This window comes from Quercus suber, unplaced genomic scaffold, assembly GCF_002906115.3.
Source record: "Quercus suber isolate HL8 unplaced genomic scaffold, Cork oak 2.0 scaffold_109, whole genome shotgun sequence".
NCBI lineage: Eukaryota > Viridiplantae > Streptophyta > Magnoliopsida > Fagales > Fagaceae > Quercus > Quercus suber.
This window is the reverse complement of record NW_027069574.1, coordinates 1,147,332-1,171,816: the sequence shown is the minus strand read 5'-3', so window position 1 is coordinate 1,171,816 and position 24,485 is coordinate 1,147,332. Positions and strand designations below refer to the sequence as shown.

General features: G+C 34.6%; 2 protein-coding genes across 3 annotated transcripts; both read left to right on the top strand.

Moving 5' to 3' along the window:
• The first annotated feature begins 5,255 nt into the window (after positions 1-5,255).
• On the top strand, positions 5,256-11,900 carry LOC111997660 (uncharacterized). 2 transcript variants are annotated; one of them, XM_065775342.1, is made up of 2 exons: positions 5,256-5,688; positions 10,952-11,900. In XM_065775342.1, exons 1-2 carry the CDS (start codon positions 5,318-5,320, stop codon positions 11,604-11,606), a joined length of 1,026 nt encoding a protein of 341 aa, XP_065631414.1. In that variant the 5' UTR covers positions 5,256-5,317; the 3' UTR covers positions 11,607-11,900. The 2 variants fall into 2 exon arrangements, with proteins under 2 accessions (XP_065631414.1, XP_023885544.2); XM_024029776.2 differs by lacking the exon at positions 5,256-5,688 and adding an exon at positions 9,137-9,588.
• A 1,037-nt stretch (positions 11,901-12,937) lies between these two features.
• Positions 12,938-17,379, top strand: LOC111984619 (uncharacterized). The gene is made up of 5 exons (XM_024016271.2): positions 12,938-13,340; positions 13,880-14,028; positions 14,985-15,146; positions 16,009-16,124; positions 17,076-17,379. The coding sequence occupies exons 1-5, from the start codon at positions 13,097-13,099 to the stop codon at positions 17,092-17,094; spliced, it is 690 nt and encodes a 229-aa protein (XP_023872039.1). The 5' UTR covers positions 12,938-13,096; the 3' UTR covers positions 17,095-17,379.
• The last annotated feature ends 7,106 nt before the right edge of the window (positions 17,380-24,485 follow it).

The following is a 24,485-nucleotide window of genomic DNA, read 5'->3' as shown; positions in this document are numbered from 1 at the left end:
AAGGTTCACAACATTCCTTGAGGCAAAACACAACAACAACATTGAGGCAAAAATGAAAAATGTATAACTAATCATGCCCAGATCAAACCCAGATCAAGAAACCAATCACAACAAACCCAGAAAACACAATCAAACCTAGATCAAACCCAGATCCCACCACCACTAACCAACACAATCAAACCACCACCACCCCACCACCCTGCCGACCAAACGAAAGATCCACCCCACCGATCAGTCACCAAACCCATCAAACCAGTCACCAAACCCACCGATCAGTCAACAAACCCACTATCACCATCGTTGATTAAAAAAAAGAGAGGAAGAGGGATTTCGCAATCATCAATAGACCGGGCGGAGGCTGAGATCGAGCTCAATTTTGGTCGAGACAGAGGGCGAGACCGAGACGGAGGCCGAGATCGAGCTCCATTCTCTCTAAACCACCGCTGGCACTCTTCTTGGATTTGCTTCAAATCGCCGAGACGGAGGCTGAGACCAAGACGGATGTGAGAACGAAGGAAATCAGATGAAACCCATGAGATGAGAGAGAGAACGTTGTAGAAAATGAAACCCATCGGAGAGAACCCAGTAGAAAAGCTTAATGCAGAGAAAAAATGAGCGTGAGAACCCAAATGAAAAAAAAAAAAAAATGAATTGTTTGAATTGTTTTCTGTACATTGCACGCTTATGGATTGCTTTTGTATTTAGTTGATTTAGATGTTTTATTATTGATTTGGTTGGGTTTTGATTTACTAGATTGGAAGATGTTTGGGATGAAATTTTTTGTATTTAGTTGAATTTGTGTGTATAAGAAATGTTGGAAAAGAAAATATTTGAGTACTGTGTTCTTCGTTCTTCAGTAATTTGATGTGTTCTTCATTCTTCAGTGTTTGATCTGTTTTAGGTTCTTTTTTTTATGAGTTTATGTGTTAAAGTAACAGTAGACAAGGAGGTGGGTTACGGAGCAATAACAGACTGAACCTTGGGTGGGTAAAGTGTCAAAATTGAAACCACGGGGAGGCACATAGAATTAGAGGCAAACCATAGGTGGGTAAAGTGTAATTATCCCAACTTTTTAATGTCACCACTCACTTCTCTCCCCCTTTTTTTTTTCTCGGATCTTGGTTGTTGTATCCTTGGGGTTGGAGCACTTTTAGTCCCATACTCCCGTAAACAATTCCTGCTTAGCCCATTTATAAGAAAAGCCTGGGCTAAACCAATCTAAATCTATTATTTGGGCCAGTGAATCCGATCATTTAAGCCCATCTAATTTCTACCCCACTTTCTTATTCTTGGTTCTTTGATATATAAACATAAAGTTAGTCCACTTTTTTTTTTTTTGGAGCAAAAGTTGTTCCACTTTCTTAAGTCCTTATAAATGTCCATTGTGTCAATGGAGTGATGAACTTAAAGCAGTAACATGGCGTCATGCCATGGATAAAGGAATTAAATTACAATGCTATGTTATATAACTGATAAGACTTTTTTTGGGAGATCATACCAACTTTTTTGGTCAATTACCCAAACCCTACAAATTGTTACTAAAGGAGAAAAAAAAAATCAAACTGGTTTTTGTAACTTTTGGAGTACACATATTTGTATTGAATTTATTGTTCTTGAATACATAATACATTTGTATTTTATTATTCAATACAAAAATCATTTGAATTTTATTGAGAAATCTAATTGTGAAGGGTGGACCTCATCTGCCCCAAGGACCTTGCACCCGAAGAGAAAATCTTGAGAAACTCCATCTTTGGAATGGGCCCGGCCTAGAGACTAGTAAATAACCAACGAGCCCTCTGTTGAGAAGAGACCATTTGGGCCCGTTATTGAGGTAGTCCAAGGAATTAATCTTCTTGAGGAATAATAACTCAACCGAGAAGCAATTAGGTGCTTAACAGAGGACACTCCTCCTATCTTCTCTAGGGAACACGTAGAAGAACACACAGAAACTAATGTAATAGTCACTTTTGCATTAATGAGCTCTCCCTACCCAATGTCAGCTACATTAAATGTTGAGTGATTGGCCTGAATAGTATAAATACCCTTAAAATTCTATTTTCATGATAAAAAATGGTAGGAGAATGTGCTGATGGAACAAGTATCCCCCTAAATCTAGATAAGAGAAGGACATCTGGAAAATGATGAAAGATGGTTATAAAAGGAAGATGAAAACAACAGGAAGGGGGATCCAGAAAAAACCAAAGGAAGAACAAGAGAGAGAAATTGAGAAGAGTCATTACTTGTATTCATCCTTTAAAACCCCTATCTATACCTTGGGAATACGATTTTTTTTGCATATAAAACCTTTAATTTGATGATATTTGTCTCCAACCTTCTTTTAAATCTTCCCATTGTGGATTTCTACATCTCATATATTAGAAATTAGTTGTGTTGATCTTAATCACAAGGTTAGCTCCTCCGTTATTGTGTTTTTGAACCCCACACTCATATACTGGGTTTAGGTTAAAAATGTATCTAGTTAAGAGTTTTGTATCTCAATTGGTTGGCACATTTGAGTATTTTCAACTGAGACATCTAGAATTTAAATTAAATTAACATTCCCATTGTAACTATTGAATTATATAAAAAAGAAGAAGTTATACTACCTAAATTTTATATAAAAAAAATAATCTAAATCTATTAATATAATAAAAAAGTTTAGCACCAAAACGATTTGGAGTTAAATTCTTCTAATTTATAATGTGACGATTGAATAGACTATCTATGTGTAATTTTAATTAGATAAATTTTTTAACGAATTTCATAAAATTGCTAAGTAATAAGTTGAAAATGACAACTTCAAATCAAATCAGTTTAGAGAAAAATTTTGTTTTTGAAATAAAATACAAGAAAAAAGAACTAAATCCCAAGGTAAACAAGAAAGACATTCACACTCCCAACCATTCCCAAGTCCCACCATGTGCATCCCACCTTGGATGCTCAAAACGACAGCGTCTGCGTCATTCGTCTACTAGTAGAAACAACACATCTCCAAAGGAAAAAATATTATTATAAAAATTATACAATTAATAATGTTATCCTCCGTAACGTTGTCGTTCCACCCATTCAAGTTGGATAAATAAATCTCTGTCTCCTATCCAAAAAAATTAAAAAAATCTATGTTAGTCTCTCATGATGTACAAAAAGAAAAAAAAAAGAAAAAAAAAAGTATCATATGGGTCTGTTTGGTACATTGGTTTTGTTATACACAAGCTATCTTTTCATAGTTCTATTTTTACTTTTTTAAAAGTAAAATATTATTGTAATCTTAATTTTTTTTAATGTAATTGTAATTATAACCTACTCATTCATGATATAAATATGATATTCCTAATATTTTTTTTTAAAGTGAAAAGGTAAAAAAAATGTCAGTCATATAAATTATTCATCACCTATAAGTAATATATTTGTTTTTCTCCTAATTTTTATCAATTTAACTTTATGATGAACTTTATTATCATGTAAGATGAATGTTGTAGGGGTATTAGGTCCAGGAGCTCATTATCTATGTATATATTGGGTCTGAGGCCTAAGCCGGGGATGAGAGGCCATCCGAGGAGGAGTAAACATTGTCAAAGGAGTCCATGTTAGTAAATGAAGAATTTTGTTTTGGTCATAATGGCCCAGGAGGGTGGGCCGAGGATAAATGTCTCCTCAACTAACCATATCCGAGGTTCGAAGAGGTGATTTGCCGTCCAGGGGGACGTTCTAGGAAGTTCTGTTGGCACGAATAAGCATTGCAGAAACATAGGACAGGGGGGAGTCCTAAAATATCTAAGGAGAAAGTTGTTATCACCGCATTAAATGCTCTGCAGCTAACTCTCTAACCGCATTAATGTGGACGTGATACCTGAACAATAGTTTTCAGCCTTACAGCTACTACATAAAGACTTTATGAAGGTGTTGACGAGACAAATATCAACACTAACCATTTGGTCTGTACGTGGAGGGTAAAGATGAAAGGAGAATGAAATATAAAAGAAGAAGGAAGCAATGGGAGGAGGGGATCGAGAAATTAAGTGAAAAAGACTGTAGCAATCAAGAATTGCATTTGTAACCAAATTTGAGAGAAATATATAAGAATAGATCTCCTCGGACTTTGCCAAGGACGATTTTCTTTAGTATAAACTTGTCTATTTTCATTTTCTTGTCATCTGAATCCACTTTAGTGGTTGTTTGATTCATTAAGGCCCAGTTTTCTACTCACTCTACAAATTCATTGTTTTGGACTTTTTGGACCTAAATCCATCCACCTTTTCGGTTAGGGACTCAAATCTAGTTCTTACAAATGTATTCTAAAGAAAAAAAAATTGTAAGATCAATGAATATATTATTATCAAAGGATTGTTATCGAATGATATTTTTCCTATTTGATAATTGACTAAATTGTGTTATACTTGTATTTCACTATTCCTTCCCATCAATAAATAAAATTTCATAAAGTAGCATGAATATTTCCTATTTGGATGTTTTATGAAAATAAATACTAACATTGACTTTATTTCATTAAAATGCTAGCTATTAACAAAATATTATGTGGGACAGATAGATCAAACAACATTTTTTCTTCTTCTAATTTTATAATTTTTCAAAATGTTAGTGTGGGTACCATAGGCGTGCTTGGCAACGTTCTATGCATGCTTTGCAACGTCCTTGGGTCCTCAGGACCTCGGGCATGCTAGATAACGTCCTAGGCATGCTTGGCAACCTCCTAGGACGCTGTCCTAGGAGTTCCACATCGAAGGAAAACCTCCCCACTTGCTGCCTTATAAGCTGTGAAGTAAAGAGAGTAGTGTACCATTAGTTTATAGTTATTTAACCAAACTAATGGTACGTACTCCTAAGTTTCCTTAGAGCAAAAAAAACTCTCCCACAGTTAGTAAAAAAGTAATGATTATTCTTTTAATTAAAAAAAACCTAGGGCTATTTAGAGCATGTTTAGATACCGCTTATTTTGCAGAAAATAAAAAACTAAAAACAATAAAAAAATAATTTCCGAATTACTGTTCACACCAAAATACTGTTCATTTGCCTATTTACGGACATGAACAGTGCAATAGGCGCTGGTTAAAAAAAAAAAATGGCTGAAATATGTATGGACTAAAAAGTGTTGTGAAAATAAATATTGTAATGTTTAAATATTGAAAACTGTTATTTAAATAACCGAACCAAATTGCTTTTATTGTCTTAAAAAAAAACAATTATTCTTAAACTATAAAAAAACATTAAAACTGTATCTAATAAAACGAAGTACCAAACAGGCCTCTGGAGTTTGTGCTCAAATTACAGTTCAGAGACAGAGAGAGAGAGACCCATGGCTCTCACATCATCGACGACACCGAAGGGCATAGTGATAACAGTACCAGTTCTCGTACTAGCAGCCTCGGTTGCCGCTATTTTCTTGGTCTTCCTTTTGTCTTCTCTTTCCTCATGCTCTTGTCCCTCTAATATTAATATCAACACTTCTCCCGTATCCGGTTCCACCGCCGAACCCCGTGTCCCCGTGTCCCTCTCTGACGCTGATGCTGGTGGTGGTGCTGGCCGTGTCGCCGTGTCCACGACCAAAGAGGATGTGGAGTGGGTGAAGGATCAGATCCGATTGAACGGCCTTCATATGCAGGATAATGTGCTCCGCAAAGGAATTAACCCCCGCACCAGAGCCCAGCAGCTCCAAGATCTCGAACAGTTTGTACATTCTCTCTATCTTTTGAAAAAAAAAATCAAACTGGTTTTTGTAACTTTTGGAGTACACATATTTGTATTGAATTTATTGTTCTTGAATACATAATACATTTGTATTTTATTATTCAATACAAAAATCATTTGAATTTTATTGAGAAATCTAATTGTGAAGGGTGGACCTAATCTGCCCCAAGGACCTTGCACCCGAAGAGAAAATCCTGAGAAGCTCCATCTTTGGAATGGGCCCGGCCTAGAGACTAGTAAATAACCAACGAGCCCTCCGTTGAGAAGAGATCATTTGGGCCCATTATCGAGGTAGTCCAAGGAATTAATCTTCTTGAGGAATAACAACTCAACCGAGAAGCGGTTAGGTGCTTAACAGAGGACACTCCTCCTATCTTCTCTGGGAAACACGTAGAAGAACACGTAGAAACCAATGTAACAGTCACTTTTGCATTAATGAGCTCTCCCTACCCAATGTCAGCTATATTAAATGTTGAGTGATTGGCCTGAATAGTATAAATATCCTTAAAATTCTATTTTCATGATATAAAATGGTAGGAGAATGTGCTGATGGAACAAGTATCCCCCTAAATCTAAATAAGAGAAGGACATCTGGAAGATGATGAAAGATGGTTATAAAAGGAAGATGAAAACAACAGGAAGGGGGATCCAGAAAAAAACCAAAGGAAGAACAAGAGAGAGAAATTGAGAAGAGTCATTACTTGTATTCATCCTTTAAAACCCCTATCTATACCTCGGGAATACGATTTTTTTTGCATATAAAACCTTTAATTTGATGATATTTGTCTCCAACCTTCTTTTAAATCTTTCGATTGTGGATTTCTACATCTCATATATTAGAAATTAGTTGTGTTGATCTTAATCACAAGGCTAGCTCCTCCGTTATTGTGTTTTTGAACCCCACACTCATATACTGGGTTTAGGTTAAAAATGTATCTAGTTAAGAGTTTTGTATCTCAATTGGTTGGCACATTTGAGTATTTCCAACTGAGACATCTAGAATTTAAATTAAATTAACCTTCCCATTGTAACTATTGAATTATATAAAAAAGAAGAAGTTATACTACCTAAATTTATCAAAAATCATCTAAATCTATTAATATAATAAAAAAGTTTAGCACCAAAATGATTTGGAGTTAAATTTTTCTAATTTATAATGTGACGATTGAATAGACTATCCATATGTAATTTTAATTAGATAACTTTAATAACGAATTTCATAAAATTGCTAAGTAATAAGTTGAAAATGACAACTTCAAATCAAATCAGTTTAGAGCAAAATTTTGTTTTTGAAATAAAATACAAGAAAAAAGAACTAGATCCCAAGGTAAACAAGCAAGACACTCACACTCCCAACCATTCCCAAGTCCCACCATGTGCATCCCACCTTGGATGCTCAAAACGACAGCGTCCGCGACATCCGTCTACCAGTAGAAACAACACATCTCCAAAGGAAAAAATATTATTATAAAAATTATACAATTAATAATGTTATCCTCTGTAACGTTGTCGTTCCACCCATTCAAACTGGATAAATAAATCTCTGTCTCCTATCCAAAAAAATTAAAAAAAATCTACGTTAGTCTCTCATGATGTACAAAAAGAAAAAAAAAAAAGAAAAGAAAAAGAAAAAAAGCATCATATGTGTCTGTTTGGTACATTGATTTTGTTATACACAAGCTATCTGTTTATAGTTCTATTTTTACTTTTTTAAAAGTAAAATATTATTGTAATCTTAATTTTTTTTAATGTAATTGTAATTATAACCTACTCATTCATGATATAAATATGATATTCCTAATTTTTTTTTAAAAGTGAAAAGGTAAAAAAAATGTCAGTCATATAAATTATTCATCACCTATAAGTAATATATTTGTTTTTCTCCTAATTTTTATTAATTTAACTTTATGATGAACTTTATTATCATGTAAGATGAATGTTGTAGGGGTATTAGGTCCAGGAGCTCATTATCTATGTATATATTGGGCTTGAGGCCCAAGCCGGAGATGAGAGGCCGTCCGAGGAGTAAACATTGTCAAAGGAGTCCGTGTTAGTAAATGAAGAAGTTAGTTTTGATCATAATGGCCCAGGAGGGTGGGTCGAGGATGAATGCCTCCTCGGCTAACCATATCCGAGGTCCAAATAGGTGATTTGCCGTCTAGGGGAACGTTCCAGGAAGTTCTGTTGGCACGAATAAGCATTGCAGAAACATAGGACAGGGGGGAGTCCTAAAATATCTAAGGAAAAAGTTGTTATCACCGTATTAAATGCTCTGCAGCTAACTCTCTAACCGCATTAATGTGGAGGTGATACCTGAACAATGGTTTTCAGCCTTACAGCTACTACATAAAGACTTTATAAAGGTACTGATGGGACAAGTATCAACACTAACCATTTGGTCTGTACATGGAGGGTAAAGATGAAAGGAGAATGAAGTATAAAAGAAGAAGGAAGCAATGGGAGGAGGGGATCGAGAAATTAAGAGAAAAAGAATGTATTAAGAATTGCATTTGTAACCAAACTTGAGAGAAATATATAAGAACAGATCTCCTCGAACTTTGCCAAGGACGATTTTCTTCAGTATAAACTTGTCTATTTTCATTTTCTTGTCATCTGAATCCACTTTAGTGGTTGTTTGATTTACTAAGGCCCAGTTTTCCAACCCACTCTACAAATTCACTGTTTTGGACTTTTTGGACCTAAGTCCATCTACCTTTTAGGGTAGGGACTCAAATCTGGTCCTTACAAATGTATTCTTAAAAAAAAAAAACATGTAAGATCAATGAATATATTATTATCAAAGTATTGTTATTGAATGATATTTTTCCTATTTGATAATTGACTAAATTGTGTTATACTTGTATTTCACTCTTCCTTCCCATCAATAAATAAAATGTCATAAATTAACATGAATATTTCCTATTTGGATGTTTTATGAAAATTAAATACTAACCTTGACTTTATTTCATTAAAATGCTAGCTACTAACAAAATATTATGTGGGACAGATAGATCAAACAACATTTCTCCTTCTTCTAATTTTATAATTTTTCAAAATGTTAGTAAAAAAGTAATGATTATTCTTTTAATTAAAAAAACCTAGGGCCATTTAGAGCATGTTTAGATACCGCTTATTTTGCAGAAAATAGAAAATTGAAAACAATAAAAAAATAATTTCTGGATTACTGTTCACACCAAAATATTGTTTATTTGCCTATTTGCACTGTCCCATAAACAGTGCAATAGGTGCTGGTTAAAAAAAAAAGATTAAAATATGTATGAGCTAAAAAATATTGTGAAAATAAATATTATAATGTTTAAATATTGAAAACTGTTGTTTAACTAACCGAACTAAACAGCCTTTATTATCTTTAAAAAAACAACTATTCTTAAACTATAAAAAACATTAAAACTGTACCTAATAAAACGAAGTACCAAACAGGCCTCTGGAGTTTGTGCTCAAATTACAGTTGAGAGAGAGAGAGAGAGAGAGAGAGAGAGAGAGACGCATGGCCCTCACATCATCGACGACACCGAAGGGCATAGTGATAACAGTACCAGTTCTCGTACTAGCAGCCTCGGTTGCCGCTATTTTCTTGGTCTTCCTTTTGTCTTCTCTTTCCTCATGCTCTTGTCCCTCTAATATTAATATCAACACTTCTCCCGTGTCCGGTTCCACCGCCGAACCCCGTGTCCCCGTGTCCCTCTCTGACGCTGATGCTGGTGGTGGTGCTGGCCGTGTCGCCGTGTCCACGACCAAAGAGGATGTGGAGTGGGTGAAGGATCAGATCCGATTGAACGGCCTTCATATGCAGGATAATGTGCTACGCAAAGGAATTAACCCCCGCACCAGAGCCCAGCAACTCCAAGATCTCGAACAGTTTGTACATTCTCTCTATCTTTGTAGTTTATGAATTTGTTTCTATATGTATGTATGTGTGTTTTTATGAATGTGTTGAAATGGGTGTGTGTTGTTTTAACTTGTAAGTGTGAATTCAAATGTGCAGTTTTAAAATTTGTGTGTAGTTGTGATATGGGTATGTGGCATATTTGTTTATCTATGTGTTTATGAGTCTATTTGTTTATTTATGTATTGCTCTCTTAATTAGGATTTGAGTGTTGTGTGTTTATATTTTCTGTGTGCATCATGTGTTTGTTTTAGAATTGGGATTAGTCGTTGCCGAAGTGTGGTCTTTCTTTATGCGAGTGTGGAATGTCTGAGATTAGAGTGAGCGGAACTGAGTTGGTTTGTTTGTGGTGTTTTGGTTAATGTGGTGGGCAGTGGGGGAGTTAGGTTTGGAACTGTGTGATTTGGGGGTTTGGGGTGAAAGTTTTAGATGGTGGTGGTTTGTGGGAGGAAGAATGCAAACGAGGGAAAAAGGGGTGGGGAAATGGTCAATAAGAAATGTCGGTTGTGTATGATGGATTTTAATAGCATGGAGGGGAAAAGGGGGAGTGGGGGAGAGTGGGAAACTGAGAAGAAATGCAAGAAAATTTGGGGGAACTTTTCTGGAACATTCTGCATTGTTCAATGTGTTTATTGGAAGTTATAATTAAGCTTTGGTGTATTCACTTCTAGATCTATGCTTTGCTTTTGTTGAATCAGCTCTTTGAGTTCACACACATTTTTTTGTTTGGAATACACGGATACAGGGGATTAGAGCCTGTAGGCATTGTATCTGCCATTCGTTGATACTGGTTTCAGAATCGTGATGGAAGTTTCCATGGAATTTGTTAAATGTTTCTCCTTTTATTGGGTTGGTCTAACTTACATGCTTTGTTTTTATGCTGTTCTGGGGCTTGGCAAATGCTTGTGCCCCTTGACTCAGGTTAGGTGGGGGTGGGGTTGGATGGGTGTTAGTGTCAAGTAGGCCAATGAATCATTTGCTTTCTGAGAAGTGCAAAAATTATCGGTAGACTATAGTTTAGAAACTATGATCAGTAGGACCACAGGAAAACAAACACAATTGGAAGCATATGATTAGAAGCTTTTGCTTCCTTTCTATTTAGTGTTATTGGAAAATCACATTTAGGGACACTTCATCAATCAATTTAATGCCGGTTCTGTCTTATGCATTTATTTGGACACTTCTTGCAACATTATAATTTCAGCTTTTATTTGAAGGCTATGTAGTATGTGTAGATTTATCTTTTTGATATACATAGTTGAGTTTCTGCATTTCAGTTTTTATTTATTTTTATGAATGTCTTTGTCAAGATTATGAACAAATTCTCCTTCCCAGATTCAAAGGCATATCGCATTATGAAGAACCTGAGGCAAACAACCACACAGCCTTCCCATGTCCTGGTGAGCTTCTTGTTGAGGAGCATCACAGCAACTATGGAGAGCCCTGGGCAGGCGGGCGAGATGTGTTTGAGTTCCTTGCTGAATCCAGCCACCTCACGCCTGACTCACGTGTCCTTGAGATTGGCTGTGGCACCCTCCGAGTTGGCTTGCATTTCATTCGCTATCTCAATCCTGAGCACTTCCATTGTCTTGAAAGAGATGAGCTCTCTCTGATGGCTGCATTTCGATATGAGCTTCCTTCCCAAGGGCTCCTATACAAGCGCCCTTTGATTGTGAAAGGTGAGGACATGGATTTCACCATGTTTGGTTCAGGAGCTGTGTATGATTTGATCTATGCTAGTGCTGTCTTTCTTCATATGCCTGATAAGCTTGTGTGGGTCGGACTGGAGAGGTTAGCAAGTAAATTGAAACCTTATGATGGGCGAATATATGTGTCACATAACATAAAGTTCTGTTCCCGGATGGGAGGAGAGGAGTGTACAAAGCGGCTTACGAGTTTGGGACTTGAGTATATTGGAAAGCATACACATGATAGCTTGCTTTTCAATCACTATGAGATCTGGTTTGGGTTTAGGCGGTCAAAGGAATAGTTCTTTTTGGATCTGATTCTTTCTGTGATTTAGTTCATGATTTGGAAGCAGGTATCAGAGCCTTCAATGATCACAAATTATTGCAACCAGAAATATTGAGTCTCCAATCTCCTGTTGACAAATTTGTGTGGAAGAGATGGTCTCCATTTGAATGGATCATTAGCTTAAGTGCAAAATTGAACCTGTTTTGTATTTTTGAGCGGCAAAGGGTTCATTGTAACATTGTAGGTATACGGGATTGTCATGTTATGTAATGGCTACTAGAGATGTGTTAACTTATTCTTTTCCTTCTAATTCTTCATCTTCTTTAGTTTCATGGTTGTGCTTATTGTTGTGTATAATATTATCTAAAAACAAGGCAATCAGATGGTTCAATGTAAAAAGACAGAGGTAAGGCAGGGTTACAAAGTACTCTAAATATTTTGTTTCAAAATCTTTAGAGGCTATTAGTAAATAGGGAGTTGAGTGTCACTTAAAAAGAAGAAGAAGAAGAAGAATGTAAATGAAGTTGGGTGGAGGAACCTTGTGTACTTAAAGCTTCAAATTTGGTCGCAGAAGCTTGTACTTGTCCAAAATATCATAGAATCTTATTAGCTAAAGCAGGGGCCTTCTGAGAATCTGAAGACCTTTTAGTTTTTTTAAAACTAAATTGCTTATATGAATTATTTTTTTTTTGGTAAAAGCTTATATGAATTTTAAAAATACATATAGTTGAGCTCAAATATTTGCTCTAACAAAGAACTTTGTGATGCTATAGATTGGAAATGATTATTTATTTGTAAAATATATTTTTAAATCCACGTATTAATAAAATTTAAATCCATTGGTTGATTATCATAACTTATTTATCAATAGAAAAAATAAAATTACATTTGCAAACTTTATTTATATTTCTCTTCAAATACATTTGGATCCAAATGGTATATGTCTTGACTCTGGCTCGATTATTGATCTTTTCCACCTGGTTTAAATTGAAAGAAAGAAAAAAAAATAAAATTAAACTCTATAATTTATGAACAATTTCAAATAAACCTCATTTTCATAATTTTCAAATTAAACTGTATACTCTAAAAACCGTTTCAATTTAAATCATAAATCCATTTCACGTGATGCCATGACCATGTATTGTTTAAACAAAATGACGCCATGTATTTATTTTTATGGTTACTGTGGCTACCTATTACATATGAATATTATTTCACTCCAATTCACATGTCATTTTGTTACAAAAATTTTTATTAGAGATTTTACCCTTTTTACTTATTTTATTTTATTTTTTATATAAATAAATAATATCATAGCCCTTCAAAAATCCTATAGATTGATAATGTGGCCAATTGAAGATAAAACATTTAGATTTATGCCATAAACTATAATGTGGTGAATTAATGAGCCCTTTCACTCTCTCTGTCAAAGATCAATTGCAAATCCACTCTAAAACCCTTGATAAGTTTAAACCCTAACCCAAATACCAAAACCCAAAGAAGAAAATGCCTTCTTCACGAATCCTAACCAACAAATTGTCCACCACCTTCTCATTCTTCACTTCCTCTTCTTCCACCTTAAACTACCGTCACCTAACTCCGTCACAGCACCGCTTGATCTCCTCCACCTCACAGCTCCACAACTCATGGGTGGACAAGGTCAAAGGGGTCTTCACTGGGCAGAAGAAGAAGACCACTACAGGTCCAGAAGGAGGACCCCAAATCAGCTCCGATGCATTCACTCTCCTTCGTGAGTCTCCCACCTCACCGCCCTGTCACTCTAAAGCTGTTCTACTCTTTGCTTAGCTGAAATCTCTCTTCTTTCTGTGCTTCACTTTTTTGTTGATTTTTGATCTTACCCTTTTGCTCTTTTGGTGCAAAATGGGCATTTTGGGCTTTATTTCTTTCAAATTTTGCATCTTTGCCATTTTTTTAATCCATTAGTAATAATTGGTTATAGTTTTAGTTGTAGTTTTTATATTTTTGGGTGTCAAATTTGTTGCTGTAGTAGTTGTTTTCTTCAAATTTTGAACCTTTTGTCTTAAACAGTCAAACCCTTTTGTTCTTTTTTAGTTATTAATTTGTAGAAGTACTGTACATTATGATCAGTAGTACTAAGTTGTTGTTGTTGTTGTTTTTTCTTTTTTTTGGTAGTACTCTGTACATTATGTTCAGTAGTACTAAGTTGTTTGTAGATTATGTTCATTGGTTATAAGTTGTTGTTGTTTTTGTTGTTGTTGTTGTTGTTAATTTTGTCATAAATTAATGTTATTGTTTGTTTGATTGCAGGGTTTGCAGATGAGTTGAAGAATGCGAGAAGGATAGGGACATTCAAGCAGTATATAGTGGGACGAAGCAGTGAAGCAACATTTGCTGATGCTTTTGAGAAACAGGAAGCTATACTTCGATATCTTGGAGGCTTCGATTCTACTGGAGATGTTGGTTTTTCCATTTGATTCTTTTTATTTTATTTTATATAAACTTTATACATAAAAAAAGATTGTTTATTCAATCAAAAGAATGGCATAGTCCAAGTACACAGGAAGTACACAATAGGTACGCCCATGATTAAATTCTATAATTGCAATGATCAACCAAATCTAAATGTTTAGGAAAAGAAAACAAGCTTGAAACAATCATCCATTCAAACAAGGATCTGTGGAGTGTCAACTTCAGATCCAATATAGTTCTTTCACACCCTTTGATTCATTTTTTTAAAATGCATATTTTGTGCTTACAGAAACATAGGAATGATATTACGACAATAAATTTTGAAGTAGGTGTAAGCTAAATTTTCTTTTCATTGTACAAGGTGTAGCCATGGGCACAAGGAAGAAAAAGATACTACAATACAATAGATATTCATAGGTGTATTAGTGCAAGATGTTTGAACTTCATCGTGAAAAAGAAAACTCAAATGGGTGTAGTTATGAAAATCATTGATTTGTCTTGGATTTCTTGTGTTAAACAAAATAGACTCAAGCGTGTCTTGTTCTTATGGATTCCTTGGTATTTTAAATTCTAAATATTAGGGAGGTTCTTGATTTTTTCTGGTTAGTTATGGAGATCCTTTCTCTTTATCTTAAAATATAACATGTACTTTTCCTTCTCAGAGCTTAGTATTTAGTATGCCAACAACACTTGAATATAGTCCATGAATTTCATCACATGGTCCTATCAATAATAATGCCGAATGATTCTCTACCGCCAATATTTCCACCGTGGGACCTTTGACCAATTAAACTATGACTTATAGAGCTGAAAAAAACCACATTATTTGAAGAATACTGCTGAAGTATTTTCATCTAGGAAAGTCCTATAATGGTTCTTTATTTCTTTGGTGATTTTTTGGGGCAAATCTCCTCATTTTGGTTTTAGGTCTCTTGATGTGTAGAATATTCAAAGCAGTCAAAAACAAGAAGCAGCAAAGCATTGTAATTGCACGGTGGCAGATGTAGAGAATGCACTTGCGAAGTTTACATGGGCCAAAGAGGCACAAAAGAAGCTAGAGAAGTTAAAAGAAGAAGGGAAACCAATGCCGAAGAACATTGCTGAGGTAAATTTCTCTTGGCTTGTTTTATTTTCTTCTGCCAAAGTGTTCTAGTTTTGTGGATTTGTGAATATTTCATGCATATGAATGATAGAAACCTCATTACCTGTCTACTATTTGTAAAATTACTAATTGAGATGTCTAATTCTGTTTTAAGCTTGTTTTAGATCGGGTAAACTTGAATAGTACACTTTTAAGCATTTGCATGGCAGTACATAAGTGTGTTATTGTATTCTAGTCTTTGGAGGGATGTATAGCACTTACTACTTTCTGGTTAATTACCCGCTTCCTTGACAAGGCATATGTTTTTCTTGCACCAGTGGAGAAAATAGTAGTCCCAGATTAGGGGAGTAGTATGTTTGTCTCTATTTTTTTTATTTCTAAAGTAAGGATCTTGTTGATTGAGAATGGAAAAAGTGTACCCAAGAATATGGGATGTATACATGGGTTGCAACACTATGATTGATTCTATTAAATTGAGTGGATTTTTATATGTTGGCTGTATGAAGGATTTTACCCAAAAATGAGGAAAAAGATGGGGGTGTGGGTGTAATTCTATTTAATCCTTGATGGGATAAATTATGGTAAACCCTTTATGTAGGCTTCTCCCTCTCTGTCTCTGTCTCTCTTGGTAGGGCCTATATCCTTTTTGATCACACACCTCTGTGCCATTTACTGCCCCAGGTCCATGCAGAACCAGACTGTAGGCATGCAAATCTATACACCACTTGGTTGTGTAGAATGTAGAATACATGCATGTTAATTCCTTTCTGTTTGCTGGTTGAGGGGCTGGTTCAATTTCTTGATCTTTCCTTAGAAATGCAAATTAAAAATACACTTACGACTATTTGTATGTTATGCTCTGTAGGTGCAAAAACTGATGGGTTCAACACCATTGGATATTGCCAGGTCTAATTTGGCCAAGAGTGGGCAAATCAGTAGAAATGCGCTATGCCCTTGCGGTTCCAAGAAAAGATACAAAAGGTACACTTTCGGTTTTTTATTTATAAGACAAACGTTACATTTTATGTGGTTGAACTTTTTAGTAATCTTTTCTACTCTTATATAATTTGGCTTGAAGCACAGTATATTTTACTGGTATACGGGATAGACTATCACATAGGTTTTTCCTTTCACAGTTCACCTGATTCTCTCATGAAAAATAATGCATATTATTCCTTCAAATTTTTTTACACTATAATTATATGTAAATTTTGTGAATTGCAACTCTTTTCATGCTTGTAATTCTTCTGTAATAAATAGAAACCAAGTAATTTGACTTGATACTTTGGAATTCATGGCTTTCTATAGCTGAGTGTGCTGTTCATAAGTTGTCACAAGCTAGTTAATCAGCTGAGAAAAACTTGTGACTATCAAGGATAAGGGTTCATTTAATAGATAGTGTTTTGAAGTTGATAAGCACTTCATACTTTGGAATTCTTGGCTTTCTATAGCTGAGTGTGCTGTTCATAAGTTATTGCAAGCTATTTAATCAGCTGAGAAAAACTTTTGGCTATCAAGGATCGGGGTTTGCACTAAACAGATAATGTTTCAAGGTCAATCACTTTTCTTTACTCAAATTGCCATAGTAAGTTACGCAACTAGAGGTAGATCTCCCATAACTTTAAAAACCTTTTTTTCTACCATGGGTTGGGCCTCAAACCTCTCCTTATGGAAGGTGAAGGAGGAACAACTCAATTCTCCCATAATCTTAGTATGTTTTGTTATTTCCTGTCAGTATACTCATTTTCAGCTTGAGTTCCTCTTAAACTCAGTGATTAAAGTAATGGCAGCCAAATTCTGTTTCATAGGGCATATGTTCAAGTTTTTGTTGAAAGATAAGAAATAATTTTGTAGCTTAGACATATTTTGTGTCTCCTATTAATGTAGTGCCCAGCTTGTTCCTTCACATTTTATATTTATATTTTTATGAAGGTGCTGTGGGAAGGATTGATCTGAGAACAAAAAATTTTCAGCAAAAAGAATCCTATTCCAAATCTTGGGTATGAGAGGTGTGCAGAGCTAGTAGAATCAATTTGCTGTCTCAAATAATGTCTCGTTGAAGCCCTTTGCTTTATTTCAGTGAGTTGGACAATTGGGCCTGTAGACGAGATCCTCACACTGCTTGGAGGGAACTGATGATCAGATGGGTTTTTAACCTAATTGGTTGCCCTGCTTATTCATTTTTGTAATGAAATTACAAATTTGCTTATAGGATGCATAAAAGCCTTATTCTTTAGTCTGGTGTCTCTTTATCTTTCTCTTAAGTTGACTGATCTGTTTGTGTCAGAGTGGGTGCCCGCACAGTTAATTTGTTTGGGATTGAGATCCGGTGCAATTCACCTCAATCCTCTAACAACGTTTTTTTTTATTTACTATTTTACTTTTACTATTTTTTTTTTATATATTTAATGGTTGAGATTTAAAGACACTTTTTTGCAACTTTAAATCTCAACCATTCATATCAATTGCATCATGTGTAATACTTAGGGCATTGCACCTAAACTCAATCTGTTTATTTGTTCTTTTATCCAATCATGTTTCAGCACTGGCCCTCAAACCAGAAAATTATTGATTTCTTATTCATTAAATCCTTCGTGGATGTTCTATAATGGCTTGTCAATTAGGTAGAACTTGACCAACTATATACATAAAATGGTGTATGTAGCCAGCCACAAGCAGAAAATGCTGAGAAAGCATTGATCAAAGTGATGGTGATTGGTGATGTGACCTTTGACGATGACCCTAAAACATGAGCCGTTCATGAACAGAAACAAATGTTGATGAATGATGAGAATGTAATGTACCAAATACTTTCAAATATTGTGTGAAAGAAAATTTTGGATGTTCTATAATGGCTTGTCAATTAGGTAGAACTTGACCAACTATATACATAAAATGGTGTATGTAGCCAGCCACAAGCAGAAAATGCTGAGAAAGCATTGATCAAAGTGATGGTGATTGGTGATGTGACCTTTGACCATGACCCTAAAACATGAGCCGTTCATGAACAGAAACAAATGTTGATGAATGATGAGAATGTAATGTACCAAATACTTTCAGATATTGTGTGAAAGAAAATTAGAATATTTTCCATTCTCTTGTTTGTTTGAAGGCAATTAGGCTTCATACCTGTGTTCATTGAGAGCCATTAAGTTATAGAGTGGCCCTCCCCCCTCTTTATCTCTCTTCCCTCTTTATTCAGTAGTGATTCAGTACTCACCTTTTACCTAGTATTTGATCTCAAGAGTCAAGACCACGACTGTGATGCATAAATTTTGGCTTAAATGAGTTGTAGCCCTTTAGATTTGGTGCATGTCAATACTAATTGCAATTTTAACTAATTAAGAGAATCAATACACTTAACATTTATCAACCTTTTGATAGGTAAGATACATGCACACAATGGGTCTCAAAGCCGAGGCCAAACCTTCCATCTAGAACTTATAAGAGAAGGAGGTGCTAGTTAAACTAGAGCTCATTGACAATTCATCAATCTTAGACTAGAATTTTTTTATTTTTAGGGGGGAGGGGTTTGGAATAACATTGAAAAGCCTCTAAGCTACAATCATGATATGAACAGTACCGGGTTAACTTGGCTAAGCCCGAGTGTGAGTTGTTAACAAGCTTGAAAATCGGTGGAATTGGTTCGAGCTGAACCTGTGCTTGGATTTATCAAACATGACCTAGTCAAGCTTGAAAGCTACTGCTTGGCATGGCTTCTTTACACACTTACAAGGATATAATTGTACTGCTTTAGTTAGTGCTTCTTTAACTTATCTTTGATAAAATTTGAGGCCAAAACCATACTCAGCTTCTAGGTAGAGTTGTAGCTTTTTGAAGGTGGAATATTCTATATTCACATGCGAGTGGTTTGGCTTTTTAAGTTTGAGTTCCACATTGGATAATAACCTCAAATTGAGTGGATAATATACTATAACTTGGTCCAGACCCGAAAACTTAAGTTTTTGAGTTAGGTAATACTTTTATATGTTTTGTGTTAAGTTAATTCTTGTTATCTCTCCCCATATGATAATTTGAAACATTTAATAAAAGTAGTTCAACCCACACAAAATAATAGTTAGTGCAATCCATTGTACTCCAACCAAATCAAGTGGAGTTCATATAAAAAAGAAAAAGAAAATAAAGGGCATGAAGTAATTATCCGGGAATAGTATAAAATGAAGTTGACTAGGATAGTTCCCCTCCCCCTGCGGGAATGTTTCAGATAAAGTATGAAGAAAGAAGAAGAAAAAAGGGATTTGGCTATTATTCTTCTTTTCATATTTGTAGACTATAGTCATTGATGATGTAAATGTGGGTTTTTGTGGTTCTTTTATTATGGACGCATAATGTGATGGATCAATTTTTAGACACGAGAAAGCTCTTATTTTTACCTTAATTAAATGCAAAAATGACAATACACTCCTTGAGTTTTGTAATTTTGTAATACTCCCAACAAATATGATGAAATTACTATTTTATCCTTGATTTACTTGGTTAAGTAATTCAATTAACTTAGTTTTTGGGTAAGTTAGAGATAAGAATATTATCACTTAATGAGGGCATGCATGAATTTAGTCAACAAATTAGAGTTATTTATAAAGGGAAAGTAAGAATATCAAATTAGTTTTAATGTTCATCACAAAGTTCAAGGAGATGACTGTCATTTTGCAAAATTATGTAGGTTATTGTCATTTCCTTATACCTAGAGGAAGATTGGTTTAATTATCCCTTAAAAAACAAAAAATAAAGAGTAAATACAATACTTTTTGATATATAGCTTTTGGTGCGATGGTGATGGGAGGGATAAGAGTTGGAGTTCAAGTCTTCAAGAAGGAGTTTCACACACATATACACTTAAATTAGATTAGAGTATAATTTCTATCTTGTGTATATATATATATATGCTATCTTTTATAGTTTCTAGAATCATACATGGCCCATGTTAATTAGAAAATTCTGTCAGCAAAAAATGAATATTAACAATCAAAATTTTGTTTTTAAATATTGAAGATGTGATAAAATTTAATCAATTTATTTTAAAATATAATTTAAAGAATTTTACAGTTGAATTACCCTAAGGACTTAAAATATATATCATAAAATAAATAAAATTAAACCCTGTATATATCATAATAATTTAATAAGGGATGTACAAACTCGTCTCTTCCAAATGATCAAAGGACAAAGGCCAACCTTTCACACTTGAAGAAGACAAAATTCTTTAACTAACATTCTGATTTGACAGAGAGGTTTGTGACTGTCACAGTCTCGTATAAAAAAAATCCTAATTATTCCATAATCAAGCTAAACCTCATCTTAAAAAATATAATGACTGTCATGGATTCTTGACTTTTGGAATGATCCCTTATATGTGGAGGGTGAGAAATATAGAAGTCTTGATTATATTGGCTTTTTTTCTTTCTTTATAATTCAAAAATTAAGATAGTCATTTTTATATATTATAATTCTCTTTTCTTCCTCTAAAAATAAAAATATTATAATTCTCTTTAAAATTATTTTTTATTTTCATCTGAGTGATGGTTAATTATTATTTATTTTTAGTGGACTAACATAGTATTTATTGTTTTGAAAGAACTATCAAAGCAGTTATTAATTTCATATTTGTAGTCTCCTCAAAAGAAAAATGTTCATGTTTGTTAGAAACATATCTTGGGTTATTTTATATCAGCTTTTGACATTTGTCGACTTGTCACCAATTAAACCAAAAGTTAATATTAAACAGTCTATTATATACTAATTAATACTAAAGTTTCTGCTATCAATATTTAGCTTTGGGTCCCTTGGAAGAAATTTCTAATTCAGTGACTGAATATGTACCTCATACCATGACAAATTCATTGTCTTCATCAGCGGAAAAAGAGAGATATGGTAATATTCTCCAATGCACTATAAAGAGTGCAAAGAGCACCAAGTAATTAACTCATCAGAGATGGCAAAATTCTCTACTTTGTGTTTGCTGCTTATCATCCTCGTGATCATCTGCGGTAAATATTTCAAACTTATTTTGTTGATTAATAATCCATTTTACTCTATTTGATCTACTTTGATTTGCTTTGTTAATCCAACATAAGGCATAAGTGGTTGGTGAGTTTGCTTACTCTTTTTGTACTTACATCATGAATATATGGTCTTTGGCTCTCTTAGTGAAACCATGCGAGTCACATATCTCATGTGCTTTTACATTAATTTTGGCTTCTCATTTGTAAGAAAAATATGTAGCCGTAAAAGAAAGTAGCCAATATATATATATATAGGAATACTGAAATTTCATTCAACTCCACCACAACTTTATCATATTCTTGTAACTGATTTTGGCTGATTAATAAATTTCTTCGAGGTCTTGATTCAAAAAAGAAAAAAGAAAAAAAAGTAAAAAAAGTAGCTTATTGATATGATCCTATACCTTTTTTTTTCTTTTTTTGCGGCCGAAAAAAATAGTGTTTCACAAATTCTGAACAAAATGACCCTTAATTTACTTCAGCTCCAAATCTTTAACTTCTCTTGTCACTTAAAATGTTAGTGAACCTTCATTCATAAAAGATAAATAAAAATTGTTACGTACTGAAAGTTTGAAACACCCATTTCTTTTCATTTATACTATGCTATAGCTCTAAAATAAAATTCAAGATCTACCGGCCACATCATCCTACTTTAAACTAGCTATATATACAAAAACTAACGACAAATCAAACAAAATAACAGTAACAATTAAATTAGGTTAGTATTATCCAATTAAAATGAAATTTTGATTTGATTATAATCAACTATCAAGTCAATTAATTAATTGTGACCTAAGTGAGTGATCCCTTCATTTGATGCTGATATACATGTAGCAAAGCACAAAGTTACAAGTTTAATTAATGGAAAGAACCCAAAATAAAAGATAAAAAAAAAAGAAGAAAATTATCTATATATACTGTTATTACAACATTTTTTTGAGGTCATAGCTAGAGTCATAAGTTTGCTTCAGTGATTGATGAAGTGCAATTCTGAATTTGTGGACTAAACAGATGAGAGAATGGTGCAAATGGCAGAAGCAAAAGACTGCCACAAAGTTTGGAACTGCAAGGGAGATAACCATTGCTGGGAAGACTGTAAAAATCGATACAGTGGAAAAGGAATGTGTGACTTATACACAGCACCTGGTGTTCCCAAGCAGTGCTTTTGTGCATACAAATGTTGATGTGTCACGTTTCCATCTTAATTATTGTACTTAAACCCAAGAAGAAACTTATCGATAATTATATATAAAATAATGAAAAGCTTTCGTAGATTATATGTTATCATCCATGTGTTAGGAAGAAAATATTATATTACTGTTTAATTTATAATTGGTGCTATGTTTTGTTGTTGTACACTTGACATATTGCTTTATGACAATGTAAATATTTAATGGTAATCTTTTTTAGCAGAAGATTAGATAATGGCACCCAAATGAATGACAGAATGGCTTTGTTCAACAAAAAGATTTGTTCGTTTTTCGTTTTTTTTTTTTTTTTTGGGTATATAGTCCAAGAAAAATATTAAAGTAGTTAATGTGGAAAACGAGATGAATTAAATTACACAGAAAATTACAATCTACATCTTTGTGATTTATTAGTCCTTCCAATTTAGTCAATGAATTTTCATTTGTTATATTCAACCCGTTAAAAATAAGAAGACTAAAATGAAATTGCTAGGGTTAATTGTGACTAAATTGTTTTGGGCCAAACCAAATGGGGTCAATTGTTTGTCCAATAAATGCAAAATCCGTTAATTTAGACAAACCCCTAATAGTTTCATTTTAATCTAAATTTTAGGGAATAAAATATAGCAATTAAAAGTTTTGGATTTAAATTATGATAAAGTCAAACTATGGGAGGGAAATTGCAATAATCCTAAATATTAATGAAAAAGGTGGACTTAGAAATGACAATAGGGTGGGGTGGGGTTGGAGGGCGTTGTAACCCTACCCTTAATTTAGTTTTGAAGCAGACCTAAGGAGTTTATGGATTTGATTATTTGGGTATGAACTATTAACCCATTAGAAACTGGATCAAGTGTGAGATTAATTCATGGATTTCTAATAAGTCAATTCACTTTTGTAATTTTTTAATAAAAAAGATTCTACATTATTTGAAAAGATATATTATAATTCCGTTAGCCATGTAAACATTGACATTAACAAAAATTAAAAGAAGGATCAATAACACTTATTTTTTAAATTTGAAGGATCAATATCAATATCACTTGATGAATCCTTGGAAATCAGTAGGCTGAAAATCTCAAGCATTGATGATCTTGAAGGTTGAGACCTGAAAAAGCAAATACAAAATTAGAAAAGACCGGTGGAGGCTGGTCAAGAATCCTCCGATGGTGAAGTCAGTAGGTTTGTAATTCCAAATAAAAAGAAGTGTTTCTTTTGGAATAAAAAAAAAATGTCTCCCCCTTTACCTTCTCGTGGATTTATGCTTATATAGCATACGCTTTGGGACAATTACTCGTTTAGTAACTGCTCCTATTATTGGGGAACTTAGAAGATTCGGAGGTAACTTTCATAATTGCCATGGAAGTTATCTTATTTGGGCTAATTTTCATAACCACTATTAGGAACTGATCCTAATGTTCTATGCTGTACGGCCCCCTCACCGTATCCTATATTGGGCCTTGGACCTTGGCCTGGGTATATGGCCCATGAGGCCAATCCCCTTCTACCCGGCGGCCCACCCCCGGGCCACGCATACTGCAAGCCCGAGCCTTGCCTCTTCATCGTTTCTTGGCAACACCTTCCCAAGCAGTGATAGATATTTGAACCTCGGGAGGGCTATTGTACGGCCCCCGCACCGTATCCTATATTGGACCTTGGACCCTGGCCTGGGTATATGGCCTATGAGGCCAATCCCCTTCTACCCGGCGGCCCACCCCCGGGCCATGCATACTGCAAGCCCGAGCCTTGCCTCTTCATCGTTTCTCGGCAACACCTTCCCAAGCAGTGATAGATATTTGAACCTCGGGACGCCCCGCGCTGTACCTACCCGGCCGTGCCTCGGAGAAGCACCGCTGCCGAGAACTATCGTAGAGGTGGGAACCAAGTTCCAACGCCACCCTCACCGTCTCCCACTCCTACCTGACCACCCACTTACGATCGATAATATTGGACCGCCGGTTGCACTCATTGGCAAGTAATTATGACATCTCCACTAAACTATGGACTATAAATACAAGAAGTTTTGAGAAGAGAAGGGTTGGAAAAAGGAAGGGGAGAGAAGAGTGGCAATAGAAAAGTAAAACAGATAACAGTTGAGAGGAGGAAGAGGAAGTAGTGTGTTGCCGAGAAAG

What these genes read in the sequence shown, in the direction of transcription:
- LOC111997660 (XM_065775342.1), top strand. Translation starts at nt 5,318, where the DNA reads ATGGCTCTCACATCATCGACGACACCGAAGGGCATAGTGATAACAGTA. An exon ending in CAGCTCCAAGATCTCGAACA is followed by an intron (nt 5,689 to 10,951) that starts GTTTGTACATTC and finishes TCTCCTTCCCAG; the next exon opens with ATTCAAAGGCATATCGCATT.
- LOC111984619 (XM_024016271.2), top strand. Translation starts at nt 13,097, where the DNA reads ATGCCTTCTTCACGAATCCTAACCAACAAATTGTCCACCACCTTCTCA. An exon ending in CGATGCATTCACTCTCCTTC is followed by an intron (nt 13,341 to 13,879) that starts GTGAGTCTCCCA and finishes GTTTGATTGCAG; the next exon opens with GGTTTGCAGATGAGTTGAAG. An exon ending in TGCCGAAGAACATTGCTGAG is followed by an intron (nt 15,147 to 16,008) that starts GTAAATTTCTCT and finishes TATGCTCTGTAG; the next exon opens with GTGCAAAAACTGATGGGTTC.